A 10760-nucleotide genomic window follows, 5' to 3' on the forward strand; every position below is an offset into this window, starting at 1 on the left:
CCGTTATTTTTTTAAGCTATTTTTCTTTTCTTTGTTTTGGATCTATTGGAAATTATTGGTGCACGTAATGTATGTCTTGTAGAAAGTTTTTTTTTTATTCGGTAGTTTACTGGTCCAAGCAAGCACAACCCTCATGAGTTAATTAAGGGGTAAGAAAGGGATCTCAAACCATAAGAAAACTTCCAGAGACTGAAAACGGAGATTTATACCCAGAAGCATAAATCCACACAAACACCCCAAATATGAGGTTGATGAGAATCAAACTCCTGACCATGAGGTTGGGAGGTGGGAATCTCCATGTTCATAGTACTCCATGTTCTATTTATATGAAAATAAATTTGGTAATTTAGATTAATGCAAGCGGGTCAAGAATCTTGTTCTAAAAAAACAACCTCCTAAATAATAAAAATGATTAAACAAAACTTAGCTTGCACCATAGATGAGACAAGGGGTGCTTATTGAGCGAGCCGAGCCCGAATAGTATTGGGCTCAGCTCGAGCTCGTTTAACTTTTCATGGGCTCGGCTCGGCTCTATAACTCTAATGAACAAGTGATTTAACTCTAATGAAAAAGTGATGTAACTCCAAAAAGAATATTTTAGAAAAATAAATTTGTAAAAAAATGAACAAGTGATGTAACTCTAATGAAAAAGTGATGTAACTCCAAAAAAATATTTTAGAAAAATAAATTTGAAAAAAAAATCTTTTTTTGGGCTTGAAGTTTTTCGGGAGTATACCTCCAATGAACAAATTAAATGTTGTAACTCTAAACCAATCGTGTGGTTTAGATTCATTCTCATTTCTCATGTACGGAGGCATTCTCATGTGATACTGCCCCTATATAGAAGTGGTTAGTGATGATTAATCCCATTTTCACAAAAGAACTTTTTGAGGCCTTGCTTAGGAATTATGTTGTCTATCATAGAACTGGCCTAGCATATCATCCTCAGACAAGTGGGCAAGTAGAAGTGTCTAATTGTGAGATAAAGACTATCTTAGAGAAGGTGGTAGCTAAATCTAGGAAGGACTGGAGTGACAAATTAGGTAATACCTTATAGGCTTACAAAACTGCTTTAAGACCCTTATTGGCACCAACCCTTACAGGTTAGCTTACGAAAAAGCATGCCACTTACCTGTTGAGTTAGAGTATAAGGCTTTTTTGACTGTTAAGGAACTAAACCTTGATGCTAAATTAGCAGGAGAAAAGCGCCAACTGCAACTTAATGAGCTTGATAAAGTCCATTTGAATGCTTATGATAGTTTGCGTCTTTATAAAGAGCACAATAAGAGATGGCATGATAAGAAAATTTTGATCAGTGAAGAGTTCTCTATTGGTGACAAGTTCTTATTGTATAACTCTAGACTAAACTTTTCCCTGGTAGGTTGAAGTCTAGGTGAAATCTTATTAGATAGAGATAAAGCAAAATTTATTTAAGACCTAATATCAACACATTAATTACTTTCTTCTGTAAGACCTTAGTAGTTCACAAAAAATCATCCATGAGAAAATATAGTCCTTATTAGTATAAGCTCTCCAATCTCTATATATTTAGAGTATGTTCTTCACTTAAAAAAAATAAGTTTCAGCTTCGATTAATTCTTACTAATCAGGTCCAATCAAATGTAAACATAACATAAGAATAACAGGATTAATACGTTAGATCTAATCTATACAAATATATTAAAAGACGTGCAAAAATAAGAAATTATGCCATGTGGTGCTCTCCATAGGGAGTTTTAGTTCATGTAATCCATATACAATAAAAAAAATAAGAAATTGCATAGTATAGAGTTTGATCCCAAGACCTCAAGTACATATACTAAAGTTCTAAACACTAAGCTAAGTTGTATTTAGTGTTATTATCATAACGTATTATATTAATAAATAAAATTTTTTCTTACCCAGGATATAGCCCGAACCTAATAACTAGTTAAATCTAATAAGTGCACCTCAGATAAGTTCAGGTGAAGGGAGAGAATGCACCTTTCAATCTTACACTTAGCTTTCTATAAGGTTTCCTCCCATGACATAAATAATGTTTCACTATCCTTAATTATTATGATCCTAACCAGACCCGGCACTGGGGCAGGGCAGGCGAGGCACCCGCCTAGGGCCCAGAAATCTGCAATAGGTTAACTAATTAATCCAGCGCTAAAATTGCATATATCGTGTATTGGAAAGATGGTATTGGTGTGCTTCTGTGGGAATGTTTAGTCCGTAGGACTTCAGCGGTTCGACTCCTGTTACAGCAATTCTCTAATTTTTTGTTTCGTTTTTCTTTTTCTTTCTTTTTTCTTTTACAATTGGCAAAGATGTTCTTTTATATTTTCTTCTTACAATATTTCCAACTTATACCTTCATTTCCTTTTTACCACCATATTATATTATTTTATTTTTTTAGTCAGTATGATTTTATATCTTATATACCTTGAAATTGTAAATTATTAAAAAATAATATATACCAACTAAAGCCAATACTTAGATTCTTAACATTATTTATAGGTGTTGGGTGATAAAATATATTTTATATTTCCGATTTTATTCGTCTAGTTATTAGTTTCTATAATTTATTAAAGGCTACTTCATCTGTCCCACAATAGTTTGAACACTTTGTTTTTTATTTGTTCCACTTCAGTTTTACACACTTTTATTTCGGGCACGGCCCCACTATTATTATATGATTTCTCTCATTTTCAGTATTAGTACCTACCAACTCCTATTACATACATCTATTTTTTAAAATAAAAATAACATTTGATAATCATAGTAGAACTTATTTCTTACATTACGTGACCTAATAAGTACATTTCTAGGACGGAGTGAATATTAGATATATATTAATCATATAAAAATAATAAAAATTTATAGTTGTTGATAAACATGAATTAGTCGATTCTCAAATAGTTTTTATCCTATAGACATGCATATTTTGTTAAATGTATACTATGCATTAGGGGCCCTTTTTCATATATTGCCCCGGGCCCAATAATGTTCAGGAACAGCCCTGATCCTAACTATTGAATTGTTTGATAAATAAAGTTTAGTATGACGTACCAAGGTGGTAATATGTTATATATTTTACTTTACAAAATAGATATATGTCATTGCTAGTGAACAATAATTTAAAGAACAAGCTGAAAATATGGGCATATTTACATGGCATATTTTCTTTCATCCTTCCGCAAAGAAGTGGTTTCCTTTGAATCCCTTTCTAAATATATATTCTTGCCGCTTTAGTATCCTCCCATATTTATTTATGGAATATAATTTATAGATCCTTATCCATGCATTTAGTCTCCATACTTTCCTTAAATAAACTAATGGTACAGGTTCACATGAACATCTTTCACTTCAAAATTCTATAAATACTCCATTCTATTGTGTCATTAAATCTTAGTCATTTTTGTTTCTTTTCACTATATGTATCAAGAATAAATTCAAAGTCATTCCCATTTTTGAGAAAAAGAAAAGAAAGAAATACATCTTTGATCTTTCACATTGAGTGTGAGTACATTTTTCATCATACATGCACAAATAGTTAAAAACTTTATGATAAGCTTGCAAAAAGTTTTGATGGAGTCAAGCATCGGGCTAATCATCACATCTATTTGTGTATGTCAATTATCTCTAGGTCTTGATTTCATGATGCAATATTTATTTTTCTCTTTTATATATAGTTGAGTATAGAGACCTATGAAGAACACACAAAAAAAAAAAAACTCTAAAATATGACTTTTTTTTTGTTTTCGAGATGTTTCAACTTAATCCTAGTCATTTTTATGCTAATAAATCCTGAAATTAAATCTATTTTGTTATAATAATATTTAGAAAGTGTAACATCTATTTTGTTGCGGAGGAAGTATATCTTTTCCATTAGCTAATGCTTAAAATTTTATTGTAGCTAGGGATGTTAAGCCATGCAACTATTGCCCAATCAGATGGTGGTATGGGAGCAGGAAATTCGGCATTTTCTTCAGAGTCTCATTCCTCTTCCAGTTCCAGCATGAGTTCTTCCAGCAGCTTTCATAAACAAGAAGAGTACTGGAAGGAACATTTAGGAGAAAATACAAAAATGCCAAAGGCTATCAAGGATTCTTTGAATGGTTTCTTCCTATCAACTCTTTCTTTTTTTTTTTTCAAAATTCTTGTATATAATACTACCTCCGTTTCTTAATACGTGCAACATTTCCCTTATTTGGAATAGTCACAATAAGTGCAACTAAGCTCAAAATGGTAAAAATAAGTTCAATATTATTACAAATATGCCACCAAAAAGTAAGAAGGGACCACAACTTTTTTGTTTCATCACTTGAATTACTCTACTTTATTGTGGTCCCGACTTTTTCTCTACATTCCTTGATATTCCCCCACTTTCTCTATGTTGCACTTATTAAGAAACGGAGAAAGTAGTTTCCAAAAAACCTTAATTAAGATGCACATTAACTAATCGATTTAGCGATGAAATGAATCCATCATGAATTGGGTATGAGCATTTATATATTTGGGTGACTTTTTTAGACTTTGTATTACCTCAAGACACTGATATATTAGACATTATAAATTTATATCAGCTTTTTTAGACTTCTTTTATATACAAAATCCATCATGAATTGAGTAATTGATATAAGCTGAGATAGACAAGCTCTTAGTTTCTTCTTTTCTCTGAACTTTCATCGTCTTGATACTTCTATTTAATTCTCTACCAAGTCTTTTTTCCCCATATAAAACGTCTACAAGTATAATTAAAATGAAGAGGATTAAGGTCAGTGGTAAAAGTAGTAGTTGAAGTACTTTTGAAACATCTAACTTGTTTAAACTTGGTCACTTTTACTCATTATGCTACCTCATTAAAATTTGTATAAACTTAAGAAGTTCTTATATGATAAAACATAAAAAATATATAATTGTAACATATGTATCTTTTGTTTTGTATCTCATTGTAGAGAATAATAACCAAGAAGGTGCTTCACAAATGGATGGTAATTCGATGGTCAAGTTTAAAAGTTATGTTGGTGCTAAAAATTCGGGAAGTTTTAACTTTAATTCAAATAAACAAACGGGAATTGATTTTAATAGTGGCGGCACGGGAAAATCGAAGGATGGAAGTTTTGGTTCTTCAAGCTCAAGCCAAGCATCAAGCAAATGGGCTAGTGAACATTCTAGCCACGCGTCAAGCCAATTCTCAAGATCAAATCAAGCCTCTAGCCAAGCATCAGCTGAGGCTTCTGGAAAGTCTTCAAGTCATGAATCAAACCAACATTCAAGTCAAGCATCAGGATCATCAGAATCCTCAAGTCACTCATCAAATTCTGGACATGTTTCAAGTGAATCTAATCAATCTTCTAAGACACCTACAGATCAAGAATCAAGCCAAGCATTGAGTCCATCAGAAGCCACGAATCAAGCATCAAATCAATCATCTTCAGCCCAATCATCTCAGTCAAATCAAGCTTCGAGCCAACCATCAAGTCAATCTTCTACAACATCTTCAGGTCAAGAATCAAGCAAAGCTTCAAGTCAAGCATCACAGTCAAACCAATCCTCTAGTGAAGCTTCAAAGAGATCATCAGGAACATCTTCAAGCCAAGAATCCAATCAATCTTCAGGTTCATCTTTTGATCAAGGTTTAAATCAAACAACAAAATCACCTCAAGACTCGGATAAGAAATCAGTAAGCACATCATCCGAAAATGACTCCAACAAAGCATCTAATAATTTGATAGAAAATCCTTCAAGCCATAACTCTAACCAAGTATCAGATGCAACATCAAGCAACTCTTCTAATCAAGCTTCAGGCAACGACTCCAATCACACTTTTGAACAATCACCTGAAAATTCCTCAGGTCAAGTGTTGAGTAAAAACTCTAGCCAAGCATCCCAACAATCATCTGAAAAGTCTTCAAGTCAAGCATCTAGGCATTCTTCTCAAAATTCATCAAGTCAAAACTCAAATCAAGCATCTCATCAATCATCTAATATGTCTTCTAGCAAAGCCGCAAATCGCAACTCAAGTCAAGCATCTGAGAATTTTTCTAAAAGTTCATCAAGTCAAGCCTCAAATAAACACAATAACCAAGCCTCTAGCAAAGATTCTAGTGAAGGTTCTGCACAATCATCCGGTGAAACCTCAAAACAATACACTAATGAAGGATCTAATAGAACATCAAGCCAACACTCTGGTCAAGAATCCCAACAAGCCACAAACCACAACTCAAACCAAGCCTCAAACAAGTATTCTAATGAGTCATCTGGTGAATCATTAAATCAACACTCCAACCAAACTTCTCAACAAGCATCAAGCCAACAAGCTAATAAAGGATCTGATCGAACAACTAGCCAACATCAAGCTCATGAATCGTCCCAACAAGCAAATCATACATCTAGCCAAGCCTCAGGCAAACACTCAAATGAATCATCTACTGAATCATCAAACCAACACTCGAACCAAACTTCTCATCAACAAGTTAATGAAGGATCCAATCAAACAACTAGCCAACATCATGCTCATGAATCGTCTCAGCAACATGAAACAAATCACACATCTAGCCAAGCTTCAAACAAACACTCAAATGAATCATCTAGTGAATTATCAAACCAACACTCAAACCAAACTTCTCAACAAGCCTCAAGCCAACAAGCTAATGATAAAACCAATCAAACATCTAGCCAACACTCTTCTCATGAATCCCAACAAGGCACAAACCATACCTCTAACCAAGCATCTAGTCAAGCCTCAAATAAACACTCTAATGAATCCTCTAGTGAATCATCAAATCAACATTTCAACCAAACTTCTCAGCAAGCCTCAAGCCAACAAGGTAACGAAGGATCCAATCAAACATCTAGTCAGCACCATAATAATCATGAATCCCAACAAGCCACAAACCACACCTCCAACCAAGTATCTAGCCAAGCCTCAAATAAACACTCTAATGAATCCTCTAGTGAATCATCAAATCAACATTTCAACCAAACTTCTCAGCAAGCCTCAAGCCAACAAGGTAACGAAGGATCCAATCAAACATCTAGTCAGCACCATAATAATCATGAATCCCAACAAGCCGCAAACCACACCTCCAACCAAGCATCTAGCCAAGCCTCAAACAAACACTCTTATGAATCATCTGGTGAATCATCGAATCAACGCTTCAACCAAACATCTCAACAATCGTCAAGCCAACAAGCTAAAGAAAGATCCAACCGAACATCTAGCCAACACCATTCTCATGAATCATCCGAAAAAGCCACAAAACATGACTTTAACCAAGCATCTAGCCAAGTCTCAAGCAAACACTCAAATGAATCATCTAGTGAAGCATTTGACCAGCACTCAAACCAAACATCTCAACAAGCCTCAAACCAACAAGATAATGAAAGATCCAATCAAACATCTAGCCAACACTCTACTCATGCATCCCAACAAGCTACAAATCACACCTCTAACCAAGCATCTAGTCGAGCCTCAAACCAACATTCTAATGAATCATCTAGTGAATCATTAAATCAACATTTTAACCAAAGTTCGCAACAAGCCTCTAACCAACAAGCGAATGAAGGATCCAATCAAACATCTAGCCAGCACCATAATGATCATGAATCCCAACAAGCCACAAACCACACTTCAAACCAAGAATCTAATCAAGCCTCAAACAAACACTCTAATGAATCATCTAGTGAATCATTAAATCATCACTCCAACCAAAATTCTCAACAATCCTCAAGCCAAAAAGCTAATGAAGGATCGACCAAAACATCTAGTCAACACCATGCTCATGCATCGTCCCAACAAGCAACAAATCACACATCTAACCAAACATCTAGCCAGCACCATAGTCATGAATCGTCCGAACAAGCCACAAATCACACTTCTAACCAAGCATCTAGCCAAGTCTCAAGTAGACACTCAAATGAATCATTTAACCAACACTCAAACCAAACTTCTAATCAAACCTCAAGCCAACAAGCTAATGATAAAACCAATCAAACATCTAGCCAACACTCTTCTCATGAATCCCAACAAGCCACAAACCATACCTCTAACCAAGCATCTAGTCAAGCCTCAAATAAACATTCTAATGAATCATCTAGTGAATCATCAAATCAACATTTCAACCGAAATTCTCAGCAAGCCTCAAGCCAACAAGGTAATGAAGGATACAATCAAACATCAAGCCAGCACCATAATAAGCATGAATCTCAACAAGCCACGGATCACACCTCCAACCAAGCATCTAGCCAAGCCTCAAATAATGAGTCTAATGAATCATCTAGTGAATCATTAAATCAACACTCGAACCAAACTTCTCAACAATCCTCAAGCCAACAAGCCAAAGAAGCATCTAAGCAAGCCTCAAGCCAACAAGCTAATAAAACATCCGAGAAAGACATAGGTCAACAATCAGAAGAATCATCTCACCAAGATTCGAATAAACATGCAAGCCAAGTACCGAACCAAAGCACTAGACAATACTCGGGGCAAACATCTAAGACAACCTCAAGCCAAGAATCTAGCCAAGCATCTAAAACTAAATCAAAACACCAATCCAGCAAAGGTTCAGAGCAATCACCTAGTGAAGCCTCAAGTCAAAACTCTAGTGGAGAATCTAATCAATCATCTAACCAAGACTCCAATCAACGATCAAAACAAGCCTTAGACCATCACTCTAACCAATCATCTAGTGAAGCCTCAAACTACCACTCTAACCAATCATCTGGTAAAGCCTCAAGTCAACAATCTAGTGGAGCTTCTGGTGAAACCTCAAACCAACAATCTAGTGGAGCTTTCGGTGAAACTTCAAACCAACAATCTACCCAAGCTTCCAAGCAAAACTTAAGTCAACAAGCTAGCAAAGAAAATAATCAAGCTTCAGATCAATACTCTGGCCAAGAATCACACCAAGCTTCAAGCCAACACTCAAATCAAAATTCTAAGCATACATCTCATGGAGTCTTTGGGCAATCAAAAGGTGAAGCCTCAAGCCAAGGCTCTAATCAAGGATTTGATAAAGTATCGAGCCAAAACTCACGTCAAGGATCCAGACAAGACTCAAGCCACCATTTTGGGCAAGCATCTGGAGAAGTCTCAAGCAAACAATCTAGTGAATCAAACCAATCAAACCAAACTTCCCAGCAAATCTCAACCCAACGAGCTAGAGAAGAATCGAAAGAAGCCTCACATCAAAACTCTAGCCAAACATCCAAACAAGCTTCGAGCAAAGCATCTGGTGAAGCCTCAAGCCAAGACTCCAACAAACAATACGAAAAAGCAGTAAAGCAACAGTCTAGCGGGGGTACTGAACAATCTTCTGGTGAAGCGTCAAGCCAACACTCTAATGAAGGATTTGATAAAACATCATCTAAACTCTCCGGCCATGAATCCGAACAAGCCTCAAGCCAACATTCTAGCCAAGCATCTGAAGGAATCTCAAGCAAACAATCTAATGAAGCATCTGCTAAATCATCAAGCCAACACTCTAGCCAAGCATCCAATAATTCCTCAAGCCAACATTCTAACCAAGCCTCAAGTCAACAGTCTAGCAAATCATCAAATCAAGACTCAAGAAAACACTCTAGCGCCAAGTCTAGCAAATCTTCTAGTCAATCTTCTAGCCAAACCTCAAACCATGCCTCAAGTTCAAGTAAGGGCTTCTATGGACCTCCTAAATCATCAGCCATAGACATGACAAAAAGCTATGGAGCACCTATATACTCACCCATAAGCACAGAGGTGCCAAACTCTAATAATGCAGTTAAAGGAGGCCAATCCATGCAAGAAGATGTAGCCTCAATTGAGGATTCAGTTGCTTCTCTATTCTTTGCTGAGGGGGACTTAAGCCTAGGGAAAAAAATGAAGCTCCATTTTAGAAAATCAACCAATCCAACCACCTTTTTGTCTAGAGACATGGTTGAGAAGCTACACTTTTCTCAGACCAATCTGCCTGAGATCTTAAAGCACTTTAATCTCAAAGAGGATTCACCACAAGCTACCATTATGAACGAAACCTTGCAATATTGTGAGGATGACAAGGCTGGTGACAAGTGTTGCTACTCCTTGGAGTCTATGGTCGATTTTGCAACCTCTATTATAGGGAAGCAAGTTAAAGCAATATCAGCAAATATAGATAAAGATATCAAGATGGAGTACAAAGTCCAAGGAATCAAGAAGCTACCATGTGGAAATGAAGCAGTAGTTTGCCATAAGATCCCTTTCCCTTGTGCTGTATTCTATTGCCAAAAGGCTGAGAATATGGATGTGTTTATAGCAACTTTGCTAGGCTCGGAAGGATCCAACTTGAATGCACCAGCAGTTTGCCAAAAAAGTACCAACTCCGCGAATCAAGCTGATTCAAAGAACTGCGCCATTTGTCATTTCCTGCTAGATGATGATGTATTATGGATTGCTAAGTAAGTCAAAATGTCACTAAGAAGGTGTAAAGGATTATTACATTGAATTCCTAGCAATTAGAAAATTGCTTGTCTGCCGAAATTTAATTACGATTCTTGTAAGTAAAAGGCATTTGATCAAGGAGAGTAGAAATATAGATTTTGTTTTTTTCACATAAAAGATGTTGAGAAGATTTAATTCGGGATTTATGGGTTCCATGTTTGAAGTCTTCCCAAAATATGCTGAGTGAATACTCCAATTTCTATATATTGGAAAACCTTTTAGAAAAAAAGAAGACATATATATAGGAGGAAAATAAATCAATGAGCAAAAATGACTACAAATGACATAGTGTTGCGTTCATTATTGCTCCCCA

General features: G+C 35.7%; 1 protein-coding gene across 1 annotated transcript; it reads left to right on the plus strand.

The window, feature by feature from the left end:
• The first annotated feature begins 856 nt into the window (after positions 1-856).
• Positions 857-10408, plus strand: LOC104885038 (uncharacterized). The gene is made up of 4 exons (XM_048638806.1): positions 857-1043; positions 1199-1377; positions 3902-4103; positions 4944-10408. Exons 1-4 carry the CDS (start codon positions 857-859, stop codon positions 10406-10408), a joined length of 6033 nt encoding a protein of 2010 aa, XP_048494763.1.
• Positions 10409-10760: the final 352 nt, after the last annotated feature.

This window comes from Beta vulgaris, chromosome 2 (assembly GCF_026745355.1).
Source record: "Beta vulgaris subsp. vulgaris cultivar EL10 chromosome 2, EL10.2, whole genome shotgun sequence".
Taxonomy (NCBI): Eukaryota; Viridiplantae; Streptophyta; class Magnoliopsida; order Caryophyllales; family Amaranthaceae; genus Beta; species Beta vulgaris.